This window comes from Chlorocebus sabaeus, chromosome 16, assembly GCF_047675955.1.
Source record: "Chlorocebus sabaeus isolate Y175 chromosome 16, mChlSab1.0.hap1, whole genome shotgun sequence".
Taxonomy (NCBI): Eukaryota; Metazoa; Chordata; class Mammalia; order Primates; family Cercopithecidae; genus Chlorocebus; species Chlorocebus sabaeus.
Window position 1 is genome coordinate 13438746 of NC_132919.1, and position 16800 is coordinate 13455545.

Below are 16800 nucleotides of genomic sequence, written 5' to 3' on the forward strand. Positions count from 1 at the left end.
CCACATAAGCACAGAAACCAGGGCATATAAGTGCAGTAACCAGGAAAAAATACAGTAAGAACATTCTAAACCCTCTTTTCATCTCAGGAAGTTTTATTCACATGGATAACTAGTCAAAGTCATCACAAAGCAAGTATGAGGATCCCATTGGGTGACTCAAGTCCAGGAAAGACAGGGAAGGTGGCAAAGATTACACAGATACACATTACCTCCTGTGTCTTCTGACACAGGATTTACTCATTTACTCATTTCCATTTACTCGTCACCCCATGCCATGTGGCTTCTGTCACACCACAAAAGCCCACCTGGCCTCGAGGTCACCAATGACTTCTTAACTCACAAGGCAAACACTCAAACCTGTATTCATCCTTTCTGTAGAAGCTGATACCACGGACCTTGAAACCACCCTCCCTTCTCCATTACCAGCATTTATTGTGGAAATGTAAAATAGAGCAAAATTTGAAAGAATTATACCACGAGCAACCATTTAGTCACCAATTACAATCTAAATACTCATTTTTCTGTGCTTTTTTTTTTTTTTTTTTTGACATAGAGTCTTGCTCTGTTGCCCAGGCTGGAGTGCAGTGGTGCGATCTCGGCTCACTGCAACCTCCGCCTCCTGGGTTCAAGCGATTCCCCTGCCTCAACCTCCCAAGTAGCTGAGACTACAGGAGCGGACTACCACGCCGGGCTAATTTTTTGTATTTTAGTAGAGACAGGGTTTCACCAGGTTGACCAGGATGATCTTAATCGCCTGACCTCATGATCCACCTGCCTCGGCCTTCCAAAGTGCTGGGATTACAGGTGTGAGCCACCACACCCTGCCTCTGTGTTCTTTATCACAGTTACACTTACTAATAAGTATTCAACTACTCTCCCTTTCCTCCTCCTTTCCGCATTGCTAGTATTCCACACAACGTTACAAGACCTACTTCTGAAACATCTACCAAATCTTTCCCTCACTTCCCATGCACACTGCACTGCTCTGCTCTAGTTCAAGCCTCTATCATCTGTCCTCTAGATTCCTCAACAGCCACCTATCCCAGTGTGCATCCATATGCCACCGAGAATTAGATTTCCAAAGCAGAACGAGAGGAGGTCTGTGAAATCAGTCCTCCACTGAAAGCCTTCAGTGCCTCCCCTGATTCTGTCTCCAGTGCCTTGAGTAGCTAGTAGAATAGCCATTGGCTTCATGAGGCTACTGAGCTCTTGAAATGTAGTTAACCCAAATGGAAATCTGTTGCAAGTGTAGAATGCATACTAGATTTTGGAGACAATATAAAAAACTGCAAGATCTCTTACCAATAATGTTTTATTTTGATTTCATATTGAAATTATAATATTTTAGACATATTGGCTTAAGTTAAAATATTATTAGTTAATTTCACCTCTTTACTCTTACCTTTTTAAGGTAGCTACTAGAAAGTTGAAATTACATATAAGGTTCCCATTACATTTCCACTGGACTTGAATAAAGTCCAAACTCCTTAAACATGCCACTTAATAATCGAGCCCGGGCTCAGTGGCTCACGCCTCTAATCCCAGCACTTTGGGAGGCCAAGGTGGGCGGATCACAAGGTAGGGAGATTGAGATCATCCTGGCCAACATGGTGAAACCTGTCTCTACTAAAAATACAAAAATTAGCTGGGTGTGGTGGCACACACCTGTAGTCCCAGCTACTGGGGAGGGTGAGGCAGGAGAATCGCTTGAACCAAGAGGTAGATGTTGCAGTGAGCCAATATCGTGCCACCGCACTCCAATCTGGTGACTGAGCGAGACCCCGTCTCAAAAATAAAAAAAAAAAATTTCCAAAAATCTTTCCCAAACTTTGTTCCCAACTTGATGTCTCACTCCTCACCTGCACAGACAGATGGGTGAATGAAATGCTGTTTCAGTGCAGAAGTCAGGTGACAATCAAAGTGACCTCACTGTACCCCCACTACTCCTAAATGATTCATATGGTGCCCAGGCATCTAAAGAAAAAAGGCAAAAGAGAGAGCAGGGAATGATTTATAAACTAAACACACTCAAGTACAAAGTCAAGGAAGCATCAAAACAGATTATTAAGCTTGGGAAAAAAAAAAAAAAGAGCTACCACTGCTTTGATTGGTGTTTATGTCTGTTTCAAAACAGAATATTTGTAGTTGAGCATATAATCACATTCTAGAAAATGTCATCCTCCCAAACAACTTTATATGTTTCAAAAATACAGGTCACTGGCATGCAGTTCCAGAGGGCATGGCCTAATCCCATTCCCACACAGTCACAGGGAGCTCTGTTATTTCTGAATTGGATCTTGAATTGGTGTTTCATCACCTACCTTCGGCCTCCCTAACATTGCCATGAATATTAGCTGCGGGTGCTCACCTGAGAGTAAACCATAAGTAAAGGAAGCACATATGAGATATTTGAAGCCTCTGGCTTAGCCCAGAAGTCTGCAAACGACAGCCAGTGGTTTCATAGTTTGGGTCAATAAAGTTTTATTGGAATATTGGAATACAGCCACACATAATCATTTACATATCATCTGTGGCTGCTTCCATGCTACACAAGCAGAATTGAGTGGTTGTGATAAACACTGCACCACCCACAAAACCTAAAGTATTTAGTATCTGGCCCTTTCCAGAAAAAAGAAAAAAAAAATTGCTGACACCTGGTGTAATGGGGCGTTAAACTTTTTTTTTTTCATTAAATTCATAGTGATTCTATTTATGGTACAGTTCCAAGCCTTGGGCATATAGGGTTGAAAGGATTGAAGTTTAGAATCCATAGCATAGAATGTTCACACTTAGTTTCTCATTTTAGTCATTTTAGCACATTCATTTTAGTCTTTTCAAACATGAGTTTCTTGTACACTAGTCAGTGTTTTCCAAACTTTTTTTTCTATTGGGATCCACTATAACAAATACATTTTACACCCAACCCTTTCAGCACACACGTATCTATGTAAGTAAATACAACAAACAGAACCAAGATTGTCAAGGCAATAGTTGTCCTTCTTACCACATGGGATTCACTCTTTTATGTTACCTTAGTATAGCCCATTTTATAGGGAATTCCATTTTTAAAGAAGGATTGATTTTATCAGATATTCATGTCTTGTGATTCAGTTTGAAAAACTCCCTGGTCCACTCCAGCTGTGGACTGTCTAACTCTGACCTTCACCGCACGTCACAGGCTGTAAACTAGCAGCCATTCACTTCAGTTGAGATTGATTCGCTTCATCCACACAGACGTTTGTTTGGTTTTCGTGTGGGTTTTGGTTTTTCATACGTAAATTCTTTTCCAATACGTTTTTAAAAAGTCGATACTCCAAGTTTCTTTGAAAAGTCAGAGGACAAGGCACTGGGAACCCTCCTTCCTACTTTGTAAGAATCCGTGGGAGCTGAGTAGTTTCTCCAAGGCCTGCTCCCCAATTTGCCACCCTTCGCCAACAGAGCAAATGCACCTGAAAATCCCAAGAATTTTCTTCACAAGCATTAGCTCCCTATGACCTCTCCCCATATAAATATAAAACAGATCCAATCTGTTTTCTTTCCATCATTAAACCCTAGCAGGGCATTCGAGTAGACCCTCTGGCTTTGGGGAAAGCCCTTATGAACAAATAATGTTGTAATCCAAAAGCCTCCTACACCAAGGCCTCATTAGAAAGAAAAAAGTGGCTTTTCTTTCTTAAAACAAGAAAAAATGAAAAAGCAAACACACAACATTTGACAAAAGAAACTACAAGAATAATTAGAGCTCACCAGAAAATTACACACACACACACACACGCACGCACGCACGCACACACAGGTGCAAGTTTTTGTTTACTTTGTGAAAAGCTTTGTTTGTGAAATGAAATCACTGCATTGCTGCAGCATCTTTTCAAAACAGAGTTAGGGCAAACACGGCTTCCGTTTAGAAAGGTGGCGAGGGGAGCAGTTAGCTCCGGCAATACAACTTTAGTTGCAGCTCAATCCGGTTCCCTTTTGTTAAATACCTGAACTTAATGAGAATCCGCAGAGATTTATGACCATAACAAACACATCATTTTTGACTTTGTCATTCAAACCAGTCTGGCAACTTTGATATTTCCTAGTGAAAGGAGAGACCTAATCCAAGTAAGAACTCTGAAAAAGGGGAAAGAAATTTTATTCCCGTAATTTGATTGATTACTTCCTACTCTGAACACTCAAGAGAGAAAAAAGCGAAAAAGCAAACTTTTTCCTGTCCATACTCAGATTTCTCCTGCTAATCTTTTACAAGCAGGCAACGGACATAAAACACAAATTACTTTCAAGGACCCCAAGACCAATTGCACTCGCTGTGTTCCCACACCTCTAAGTATCAAAATATTGTGGAAAACATCTGAGATGAAAAACAGAAATTTAAAGATGAATTGACCATTGATTCAATTCAATTCAATGCTTTAATTTAATAGCTCTGTGAGGAAAAAAAATAATGCTACGATTGGTTCCATTAAAAAAAATATTTTTATCTTTGTTGCAAATCCACCAAAACCAAACTTACATATGTGGAGGTATGCAATTGTTCCCCAATTGCATTTAAGAATTATATCCTTGGAATTAGAAGCACTGAGTTCTTGTCTTTCAGCTTAACCTTGGGCAAAGCACTTCTGGTTCTTCCTATTCAGAAGACAACCTTTATCTTTTGGATACCTTCTACCTCCAACATCCTATCTGTTTATGATTCTATCTTATTGGAACTAAAGGAAGTTCAGATCAACAATCATGTCTTATGTGACTAATGACCTGACCACTCCAGTAAAGTCTTGGTGCTAATAATGACCAGATGACAGGAAATCAATTTGACAAACATTATTAATAACAACAATAATGAAGATAGAATAGTACTTCGGATAACAACCAGGTTGTGCTCTCATTGGGGGTATTAACATATCTGAAGAATTTTTTTAAAGCATCAATCCAAAGATGAAAATATGGAAAAGTGAAGAAGACAGACTGGCAGAGTGGCTCAGCAAGGTTTCGGGAGAGCACTGGATTGGGGGATCCCTATGGTGCAAAAGGGACCTCAAGGTAGCTCGATGACACTAGCCACGGCACATAAGCCTCAGTTCTCCTTGCTCCAATTCCAGGAGCAGCAAGCATCCTTCCGATTCCATGTATTTTCTTTTTCTTTCCTTTTTATTTTTTTTATTTTTTTTTTTTTTTGTTTTAATGAGACAGAGTCTCACTCTGTCACCCAGGCTGGAGTGCAGTGGTGTGATCTCAGCTCACTGCTACCTCCGCATCCCGGGCTCCACCATCCTCTTACCTCAGCCTCCGGAGTACCTGGGATTACAGGCATGGCCACAACACCTGGCTAATCTTTTGTATTTTTAGTAGAGACAGGGTTTCACCATGTTGTCCAGGCTGGTCTCGAACTCCTGACCTCAAGTGATCCACCTGCCTCAGCCTCCCAAAGTGCTGGGTTTACAGGCATGAGCCACTGCGCCCAGCTCTGATTACATTTCTGACAACATATTGGCTTTCTCACACAGCAGTTTGGAAAGTGTTTTTGGTGGTTATTGTCATTTTGTAATAAATAGGGAAAAAATCAATTGAATGACACGAGATTTCTGATATGTTCAACGAGATAAGTTCTGTGATCAGACGACTTCTTTAGAGAAAAAGGGAGTAAAGTTGACAACAATAACTAAAATTATTATTTCATAATAGTTATTCCATAATTAGCTATTCCATAATAGGCCAATTGACTAACAGAGATATTTAAATATTTTTAAAAATTCACTTTTACAACCATATTTTAATGGATTGCCCAAACTTCTTTTTTTCTTTCTTTTTTTTTTTTTTTTTTGAGACAGAGTCTCAATCTGTTGCATAGGCTGGAGTGCAGTGATACAATCTCAGCTCACTGCAACCTCTGCCTCCTGGGCTTAAGCGATTCTTGTGCCTCGGCTTCCCGAGTAGCTGGGATTACAGGGCGCGCACCACCACACACCCGGCTGATTTTTGTGTTTTCAGTAGAGATAGGATTTTGCCATGTTGGCCAGGCTGGTCTCGAACTCCTGCCCTCAAGTGATCTGCCTGCCTTGGTCTCCCAAAGTGCTGGGATTCCAGGCATGAGCCACCACACCTGGCCCTAATGTGCTGTCCCATTTTCTAACTAAAGGTCCAAGATCAGAACATCCAAGTCACTCTACCACATGGGCCTTTCAGTCCCCTGCACCTCTGAGACACTGGTGGCTTGCTATGTAGGCAGGAACTAGCTGTAGGCAGTTCTGCCAGAGACCATCACAGAGACCATTCACCACAGTGGTGAGGCACTGGCATGCCGGAGGTGGGTGAATCTGGATTTGGCAGCAGTTCTATAACGTACATAGTTCTACGACCTTGGACAAGTTATTTCATCTTTCTGAGCCTGTTTTCTGATCTATAAAATGTAGAAAATGATAGGACCTGCTTAAAAATAGGAATCACATTAATAACATCAGACTACGAGCGACAGGTCGTTCTGCATCATCCAGCACAGAGTGTGGCCTCAACAAGTATAGTTAATATCACCTCACCTCTGAAATGATAGATTTCATCAAAGGTACACTGCGGGGTCCAATTATTTTGCTCTTTTAAAAAAGGGCTAAAACGCATGAAGAAAAGTGTATGGCCACTAAAATGGAAAAATGCCAAACAAGTAGAGAATGGTATTAAATCACAGAAATTATTTTTAACTACATAAGCATTTGCAGTCTATCCCTTGCACGAAAGCAGTTGATACAACAGATCCAATAAAGATAAGCGAATGCACGATTAGAAGAAAATACTGTTAGTTTCTTGGAGTCTCTTGATGGAGCGGGTGTTGCTTTGTTTTGCTTAGGGAAAAATGTAACATGGATAAAACTATTTTTACAGTTATTAAAAATATCAGAGGAAATGTTTTGAGGGAGATTTTCATGACTCTATTCAACCAGAAGCGCAGATCAACATAACTGTGTGCTTAAAAACAGAAGCAGAAAACGACAGCACACCACCTAGACAGGAACTTTGAGTCTGATAACGCTGAGAGTCTGGCTGAGCAGCTCCAGTGGAATAAACCCGCATGGTTAGAAGGTGCAATGAAACTGGTCCTCCAGAGCTCTGAAGGTTGCACTTTCTCTCTTCCTGCCTCCTCCTTGAATGCATTAACTGTTCCAGGTCTGTTTTTCTCCTATGGAAAGTTTCATAACTCAAAGTGTCTACAACAAAGGTTAAAACGAGTAAAGTAAGCAGATAAAATTCCTAAGCTGGCCTGGAAAATCTGGACCGTGTTGTCATCTTCGCCATAAGGTGCATCCACAGCTCTGGCCCTATCTATCTATTTACCCTACAACCAGCTTTCAACCACTGACACCTGTTCCTTTGTATGTTTGTAGCAAAAAAAAAAAAAAAAAAAAAAAAAAAAGTCATACGCCCAAGTCTGATTTTCCTCTGACCCTTATTTTAGTTTTTAACTCTTTGTGCCCTCAGAGACCTGTCATTTACATCAGCGTTTTTGTTCTCTATGACAAGAAGCTTTGGGGAAACTTTCACACCTTCTTCACTTTACATTTGCCCGCCGTAGAAGACAGACAGAAAGGAATACAAAACTGTCTCTGTGCTTGGTTCGGGAACAAGAGCGTAGGAGGGGAGCCGTGAGCCAATATGATTATGAAATCAGCTGAGGATAAGATCAGCATGTCTGGAAGCAACAGGTGCGGGCAGGGGAGGGGAAGCTGGCGGGCCCATCCTGGGGGCCCTTCCGAAGGAAAGGAAAGAAGAAACACGGAATAAAAGGGAATCGGCACAGACAGTATTTCAGCATGAGCCCTCATCCTTCAACGCCTGTTAGGCTTCTCCCGCCTTCTTTGCTGTTTGCACCTTTGATTTTAGAATCATTTTAGATATTAAAACTGTGAAAAATAGTACAGAGAATTCGCATACCCCTTTCACCCAGATGATAATCTTAGGGGATATCGCAATCCTAGTACAGTACAATGATCAAAACCAAGAAATTGACCTGAATAATAATGCTATTAACTAAACTGTACACATTATCCACATTTCCCCAGTTTTCCCATAAATGCCTTAGTTCGGACCCAGGATCCAACCAACGGCACCCTCGTGTTTACTCATTAGTCATGACTCACCTTTGTCTCCCCACATCTGAGACAGATTAGCTTAGTGGTCTTGCGTTGTTTTGCATGATCCTGACACTTTTGAAGAGTACTGGTCAAGTATTTTGTAAAATGTCCCTCAGTTAGTGTTTGTCTAATGTTTTCTCATGGCTATACTGGGGTTATGGATTTGGGGGAAGATTACCGCACAGGTGAAGTGCCATCCTATTGTATTATATCAGGGATCATGATCTCAACACAACAAGGGAATGCTAACCCTGGTTACTTGGTTAAGGTGGTGTCTGTCAGTTTCTCCACTCAATCTGTCCTATTTGTCCCTATCATCCTGCCTTCCTTTAACCTGACCACCACACTGCGTCCCAGCCTGCTCTCCCAGGCCCTGGACTGCAGGCGCAGAAACGCCTGTCCTGTCGGAACTCTCGAAGCGCTTTCCTGTGAAGCTGTCCTGTGTGTGATGGGTAGGATTCTCAACGGGGCACCTCAAGCGCCTTAAGGGTTAAACAGGCTTCTGTTTAGAATCCCAGAACCCTCCTCCAGAGCCTGTACCACACAGGGGAAGGAACAGGCCTGCATTACTGATGTTGAAATAAAATCATCTGGAAGTATTTTCATTTGAAGCTGGCTTTCAGACACAGAGGCAAAACACACTAACAAAAGTAATCTGGGGCATATGGTATTCCTTTCAGTCATAGGCATTTTTAATATAAATCCCCTAATCATTTAGATCTTGGTTTTCAGTTTATTGTGAAGCCAAATCTCTTTATTTCTCTCCAAAGAATCAACTCCCTGCCTAAATGAAGTGACTTATCCTTGCCTGGAAAAAAGCAAAGTGCAGCTCATCTGTGCTAGGCACATCATCTTGCTATAAGTGCTACCTAAACACAAGTTTTTGATATTGCTGTAGTTTCTTTTTTAAAGTGGGACCGCAAATATGCTCTATCATGATGAGATTTTTCCAAGTCCTCCCTTTAGGTGTTGCTTGCTGACTCCTCCTCCCACTAGGTGGCGCTACACATCACATTCAAAGCGGGCTGATGGAGTCGGTAGTCTGTGTTGAAACCTTTGCAAGAATGTCTCTGGAATTCCTGATGGCAAGTACTAAACTTCATTGTTAATAAACACTTCCCCTGTCTCTTTTCACATTTCTTGTCATCAGACAACTGAAACAGGCCAGTTCTGAATTTCTGTAATGCAGTCGGGCAATCTTAGGATAAATGTAAGTTTTTAGGGGCATGAAGAATCATGACCACATAGTAAGGCAAAAATTCAAGAGTTGCATCACTGAAGGCAAGAAACTGGGGAAAGGCTTCCATTCATTAACTCAGCATTGCCTGGCATATGATCTCAATAGTGCCCCCAAATTCTTCCCTACTCAGGATGTCCAATATTGCTCAGAAGTTCCCCAACTACTTAATAACTTCCCTCTCATAAATTCAATTTCCAAATTTTAGCTTCACAACAGCTTATGTGTTCACTATATAAATATCCGCCATAGAGATTTTTAAATTGTATCAAATTAGCAAAAGTTTTAAAGTGCTGACAAGCATTTTTAAGATATCCTTATAAAATGCAAAGATGAGGGAGTACGATTTCCTCTGATTACATATTAGAGGCACATATTTAATAAGAAACCTTATGTTCACAATTGCAACTCATCACTTAAGCAGAAACAAATTTTCTAAAAGCTTGGGGTTTAATATCATTAGGAAACCCATACCAAGAAACGATGCTCTTTTTCAGCCAACTTACTATCACTAGGTGGAGGAAGATTGCCCCCCAAGGAAAAGAGCTGAGAATATCAAATTCCCGACTGGGCCCAGCAATTTGACTGATGGTAATTGCAATTTGCAGTTGTTCAACTGTGTCCCGGAGAGATATGAGGCCTTTTGTTGTTGTTGTTGTTGTTGTTGTTGTTGTTGTTGTTGTTCATATCAGGGAGTTTTGTTTGCCCTGCAACACTCTTCTCATGAAGTTAAGCATCTGGTCTATGTGAGGTTAGGCCCTGTTGTCATTAATTACACAGGCTTATTTCATTCCCATGACCCTGCCAAAATACAGATTTGGCACTTATCCTTTCCTGGCCAATCAACAGACTTATTTACAGGAGACAAATATTTTGGCCAGGGTGTTTTCTTTTTAAAGAGAGGGCAGGAGATTATAATGTAGTGGTGGATTTTCATAGAAGTCTATGAATTTCACATGAAGTATAGGAGCATATTGTAAATCTCATCCCTGTAAAGGAATATTCATTCACACAAGGCATTCCAGTCCAAGCTCTACCAAGGGTTTTTGTTGTTGTTTAATGCCTGGACTATGATGTCAATAGTGCCCCCAAACTGTTCCCTACTCAGGATGTCCAGTATCGCTCAGAAGTTCCCCAACTACTTAGTAACTTTCCTATCATAAATTCTGTCATTGTCCCTGCCTTCTGGGTGTCTGCTCCTGCATGCACATGCATGTGTGAGGGCAAACACACACACACACACACACACACACACAGGAACTGGGCTGATCAACTTGCATTTCTGGTTGTCTACTGGGGATGAGCCCAGAGTTCAGACATTTAGCAAACTAGATGACAGCATTTTGGCTCCCCAACCTGTGACTAGGTGGGGAACGTCCAGGTACTGAGAACTTCTGTAGACAAGTACTCTAGACTCAGAGTCCAAAGCAACACCTCACTCTCTTCCTAGCCCTCACCTATTCCCAATGTTCTTTCCTCTGCCCTAAGGACAGAGTGCCCTTGGCCTTCAGTCCATACGACCTTGCATGGGTGGCCAGACTGCAGCTTCCTTGGCTCAGATTTCATTTCAAACTCTTCACACAGAAGGGGCTTGCCCAGTACAGGAGGGTGGGAAACTGTACGTAGAGGGACTTCGCAGCTGCTCCCAGCTGCTACGAAATACCAATTTCTCCTCCTAGGAATCGAAAGGGCCTCTGCTCAGTCTGCCTCTCTAATGGACTTGAAAAACAGGGCCATGATCATTCGAGGCCAGGAAATTTCAGATTTTGGTGAAGTCCGGGGAGCACTAACTCCTAAACTCTGATCTGGACTATCTTTGATCTTCCCGTATCCTCTAGAATAAAATGATTCTAGTGGTATCCTTCTCTGCTGAAATTGTCCAGACTTGCTAAAGAAAAGAAATTGAAATATAAGAAATAGACATGCTAGTGTAAGAGACTGGATAATAAATATTTCCTATCTTGCACCAAAATAATAGACTGAAATGTTATTGAATCTAAACATTTATATACGTACATATGTATGTGTATGTGTACACACGTACACACACATACACACATATTTAACTACTTTATTAACAGGTATCTTTTAGCTTGCAAGAAAAAAAAAAGGCATACCTTTTAGTTGGTACAGATAGAAAAAGCAGAAGAGAGCCTCCTTATTCTAAACTCGCCTGCTTTTGAACTACAGTAGAGGTATTTGGTCCTGACTTCCAGCAAATATCTCAATGTTTTGAAGCTAAGGAAGCTTTTTCCTTTCCTGTATGAAGCCACCACACATACAAGAGAAATGGAGACTATTCATTGAAAAGGACAGCTTTCCCGTGACCTGCAAGCCACACACATTTGTTGTACTGATACCATGTCTGCTAAATTAAGTTTGAGGAATTTTTTTTTTTAACTCCATCAGGGTCGAGTTTCTCAGCATATAAAAATTTGCCTTTGTTGTATTTATTTTAGAGGAAGTCTATTAGGACATTTAAATTAGTAAGAATAACTTTCTTTCTAGAGATTTTGAATAATACATTTGTTTTCTTTGCCTTCACAACAAGTGTGTTCAAATGAAGGAAGTGTTTATTACTTCCCTCTTGGAAAAAACTTCATCAAGTATTTTATTTTCTTCCCAGTGAGAGTCATTGACTGAAAAAGTTCAGCAACAGGCATTTCTAACTCACAGACTCGTTCTCCAAGAGACTTTCTTCAAACTTGCTAATAGCAACAGATTTGTCCCTTTGTGGGGACAGTAGGGGGCGCTGCCACCACAAACTATTATGGCTAGCTGAGTGATTTCACTGGCCAAAAAAATGGCTAGACATTTTAGGATTCTCCCACGTCAATGTACACCTAAAAATAATTATATAGGTTTTTCTCTTCCATAATTCACTGCTGGGTGCAAATATCTGGAATTTATTTCTGTTCCTATGTGTGTGTCTGTGTTAGTGTGGTCATAAGCATGTGGTACAAATCCTGTATTGCAAAGTTTGGGCTGACTCATGCAGGTCTAACTGAATCCCCCTGTTCTAAACTATTAGCCAAATATAAGTAGCTAAAATGCACTTAATATTGAAGTGGCATTCTGGATGGGAGTTTTTGTTTTTTTTTCATAGTTGAGCCTTCAGTCTTACTCACAAACATCAAACTCCAAGTTCAGAGCCAAGATGAAAGAGAACTTTGGGGAAATTTCATTAAATAATCACATAATCTAAGCTCCATAGGTTGGAGTTTTTTAAAGTAAGTTTCCTATGTAATTGAGTTAAACGTAAATTTATGCATCCAATAAAAAAACCACTGCAAATGGTAAAACAAAGACATTGCTCCAACACTTAGAAAATTAAATTCACCAAACCATGAAGTCTACTGTGCAGTTATTTTTGTAACCACCATAAATTGCTTTATAGAACTCTTCTGCTGGAGTAAACAATCCAAGGAGAGATTTACTTTATAGCATGCTTTCAGTTTCCAAAGGAAAGAGTGGCCTACAAGTTTATGACTCTTTTTTTCTTTTTTTTTTTTCTTTCTTTTTTTTAAAAAAATACTTATGTTTCTAGTTACCTTGAAACCTTCCTCCCCTTACAGGAGCTCAGAAAGGTCCACGGAAAATAAGATCCAGGTCTGCAGATACACTGTGCCCTCAAATACTCATTTCTGGAATAAGAAGAAACAATCCTACTTTGTGGAAATAAAGTTTATGTGGCAAAAGGAAAATAAAGGGTTTTAGTACTAAATATTTCACCATATTTAATAGCACCTCAGAGCCCAACATAGTGTTAGATGTTTCAGACAGTCAGCGTGAAATGTGTTCGCTTATAGCACGGTTCGAGGCCGAATTCAATGCAAACTGCTATAGATAAGAGTTTTAGGGGTCTTTAATCACTTCTTTCTCGTGTCCTTGATGGAAAAAACAGAACTGCCTTTGTGCTAAAAAGAAGGACCTGTTGTTTTCAGATTCAACAGGTCATTTTTATAAGAACTTCCCAGAGGATACAACATAAATGACAGAAACACAAGGGGATATTTTAAGTGGCTGATGATTTTAAATGATATATCATCTATATTAAGGGAATGTTGTTTGTTTTTTCTTTCCAACAAATGGAAAGTTGCTGTTTTAAACGTGTTTAATGTTCAAATTCTATTTTTAGGGCCAAATCTTTTCTCTATGAGAAGATTTACTGTAAATTCGGCTCCTGAAATCAATCTGAGAGTGTAATTGGCCCCTCAAGTAAATAAACTTGTCAAATCATATCCATTTCTGTGTTGGGGATGAATGGTTAATTTAATGGGCTTTTTGAAATGTACCTAAATTTTGCTGTAATTTTTGTAACATTGTTTCAGTTAAAATAACAAACAGAATGCATATTTTATGAACAAGATAAACTTTATAAAATGGAAAACTAGCAACATAATTTTTACTGGTACTTTGAAGAAAGAAAAAAAAAAAGCCAATATATTATGGCAAACAAAATCCAGGCGACACTAGATTTATTAGAATCTGGCTGATTTTATTATTAACGGTGGTCTGAATTTGAAGAGACTGGCAAATTTAAGATTAAGATCTAAGCGAAACTTATTTCCTAAACTGTATTGGCAACGTTGTGCCAATGTATTTTTCTCTCTTTTATCTTCTTCTTCTTCTTTTAATTGGCTACCTTATCTGTAAAGAGGATTGTTTGAAGATCTTTGGATCCCTACAAATATCAAAAGCCCTTCACAAAACTCACTCCTTGCCCTCAAACAAAAGTTACTGCCAAGCGTCCTTTAAAATACAGTGCCTGGTTGCTTTCTGTTGCTCAGACAGGCATATATTTTCCAAACTACCCAGATTCTCTGGTTCTTGACACTTTTACTAAGTCTCTATATTACTTCCCACCTAGGACAACTATCTGGCAAAAGGTCAAGGTAAATAAATACCTGATGGTAAAGACTGTGTTAACCACAGAGAACTGCCCGAAAGATAAAGAATGAAAACGGGCTTCCTTGGGAAGGGGAAGGAAATCTATTAATTGTTGAACAGGTTTCTAATTTAGAAGAGACTTTTTTTTTTCTGTTAGTTAAATATATGAATACTTTTGCAGAGCAGGAGAAAGAGACCAGACTAGCTATTTGTTGGCGAGGGATCCCCAAGGATGAAAATCATGAAGGCCAGAATTTCCCTCCCACTGTCTCCCTCAACATTCACTTCCCAGGAGGGAGAAGGCGGAGAGAGAAGAAAGACCCTTGATGACCTTTCGCCTTCTGCAAGAAGTGGGCAGGAGGGCGAACCGGGGGTCACCGAGGGCTCTCCCACGTCTTTCCCAGCCCAGGACCCCCGGATCCTTCAGCCCCCGCCCGGGCCCGCCCCGCTCACCGGTACCAGGCGAGGCCCTTGTCGTAGCTGCGGTCGAAGAAGTGGGGCTCGGCGCCCACGGCGCGCACGTCGGGGTGCACGCGCAGGAACTCCAGCAACGCCCGCGTGCCGCCCTTCTTCACGCCGATGATGATGGCCTGCGGCAGCTGCTTGCTGCCTTCGTCCAGGAGCAGCGCCAGGGTCCCCTGCGGGGCTTCGGCCACGCTGCTTCCGGCCCCGGAGCCGCCGGGACCCCCGGCCAGGCCAGCGGACTCCTCTTCCCAGGCCGCCTCCTCGCCGTTGTCGCGCCGCGCGGGCGGCCGGCGCCTCCGCCACTGCTGCAGTTGCAGGAGGCGCTTTCTCTGTGCCGCCGCCGGCCACACCGCCAGCTCCCGCGGGCCTCCGGCCAGGACGCCGCGACCAGGGGCCCCCGCCTCCTCGCCGCCGCCGGACAGCCCCACGACGGGTCCGGACAGGGTCTGGCAGCGCTCGGCCAGGCAGTAGAAGACGTAAAGGGACGTGAGCAGGGAGCAGAGCATCAGCAAGAACTTCCGGAAGATGCTGCGGGACAGCGGCTCGGCAGAGGTGGGGAGGGCACCGGCCGGGCCCAGAGGGGCCATCCTAGCCGGAGGCGACGTCGGGCAACGCGCGGGCCATGCTAGGCCGGGACCCCGACAGGTGCCAGAGCATCCCCCCGGCGTGCCTGCGCGCTGGACGGAGGCCACATCGCCGTGCGCCCCTGCGGCCGTGCGAACTGTCCCGGGAGGCAGCGGCCGGGGCTCCGCGGGGAGACGGAGCCCCCGGGGGCCTCACGCAGGATCCCTGCCTCCAGTCGAGGGGGCGGGAAGGGGAACGCGGGTCCGTGCTTAAGAAACCATCTTCTTAGACTCGCCCAAGTCCTGAGCTTGGGGCAGCCCTCGGCCACCCGGTTCCCCCAAGAGTCGCCGGAATCGGGGTCTTGGCAGCAGTGGCGAAGGCGTGCGTCTCAGCCCCGGCCCCGAGCGGCCTCTCGGGGCGGATGTCCGCTCAGCGATCCTGCATCCCTGGCTCGGTCCCGGTGAGGGCACGGGCGGCTGCGGCGCCTCTGCGCTCCGTGCGCTCCAGACAGGGGTGAGCGACAGTGCCCTCCAGCCCGGGCTTCCTCTGGTCCCCTTGCCCGCCTGGGTGCGTTCTCTCCGCCCGGGTTCAGGTTCTCTTGGCCAAGGAGCGAGGTCCGCCCGAGTCCCTCTGCCAGAGCGGGAGACAGGAGGCCCTTGCCGAGCCGTCCACCCCTCTCGGTGCGCGCCGGGTTGCTCCAAACTGCCCTTGGACCCCACCAGTGAGCTGCTTGGTGGGGCTGGGCTGCGCGGGACCTGTCAGCGGCCCCCGCCACTGTGCTCGCAGGCACTCACCGGCTGCCTCCCGGGCCGCAGCCACCGCCGCCACACGTGGGACGCCGAGGGCAGCAAACTTGCTGGTGACGTCAACGGCCCGGGCCCGACCAGCCCCAGGACGAGCGCAGCGGGGCGCGGACCAGCGGCCGGGCGGGGCCAGACGGGCGGGGTAGGATGGAGAAAAGGTGGCGCGGGCTCCGCAGCGGCCGCCCAATGGCACTGGAGAGGGCGGGGGTGGCAGGGGCGACGCCCCTTCCCCAGTGTCCCCCTTTCCTCCCGGCGGCTTCGCCCCCTTCCAGTGTATCCGGGGTCTGTGGCGGCTTCGGGGTTGCCTGAGTGACAGCTAAGGCCGGCCGGATCCCTGGAGGCCTGACTTCCACCCAAGAAGCCACTAGCTTGGTGAGAGGCTCCAGAGCTCTCCACCGCAGCTGAGCCCTCCGCAGCCCTGAACCTCTCCAGGTTCCCCGTGCTCTGCTCCTCTCTCGGCACTGTTGCCCTATCCTTCCCCATCCCACCACTTTCCATCGCCTGGAGCCTACTCTTCGTCCCGTTGGAAGTTTTGTTTGCAGCAGTTCCCAGTACTGCGCTGCACGCCACGCCCCCGTTTGTCTGGCGCAAACCGAATTCCTCTGCAGCAGCTTCGACTTCTACCTACTCAACTGTCTGCTACGGGCCTTGGAGCAAAGCTCTTTCTCCCATCAGTTTGTTGTTTGTTTGTTTGTTTGTTTGGTTTTCTTCTTTTGATTGT

The 16800-nt window shown here is 44.0% G+C and overlaps 1 protein-coding gene across 2 annotated transcripts in view; it reads right to left on the reverse strand.

Annotated features, from left to right (window-relative positions):
- Nucleotides 1-16411, reverse strand: part of HS3ST3A1 (heparan sulfate-glucosamine 3-sulfotransferase 3A1) — a 102026-nt gene extending 85615 nt beyond the window's left edge. The window contains exons 1-2 of one of the 2 annotated variants that reach the window (XM_008010425.3): nucleotides 14701-16411; nucleotides 12909-13001 (exon numbers count right to left, since the gene is read on the reverse strand). In XM_008010425.3, coding sequence (XP_008008616.3) covers nucleotides 12909-13001; nucleotides 14701-15299 — 692 coding nt within the window. In that variant the 5' untranslated portion in view covers nucleotides 15300-16411. The remainder of the gene's footprint in view (nucleotides 1-12908; nucleotides 13002-14700) is intronic. The other variant, XM_008010426.3, reaches the window with a different exon arrangement.
- Between the last annotated feature and the right edge of the window lie 389 nt (nucleotides 16412-16800).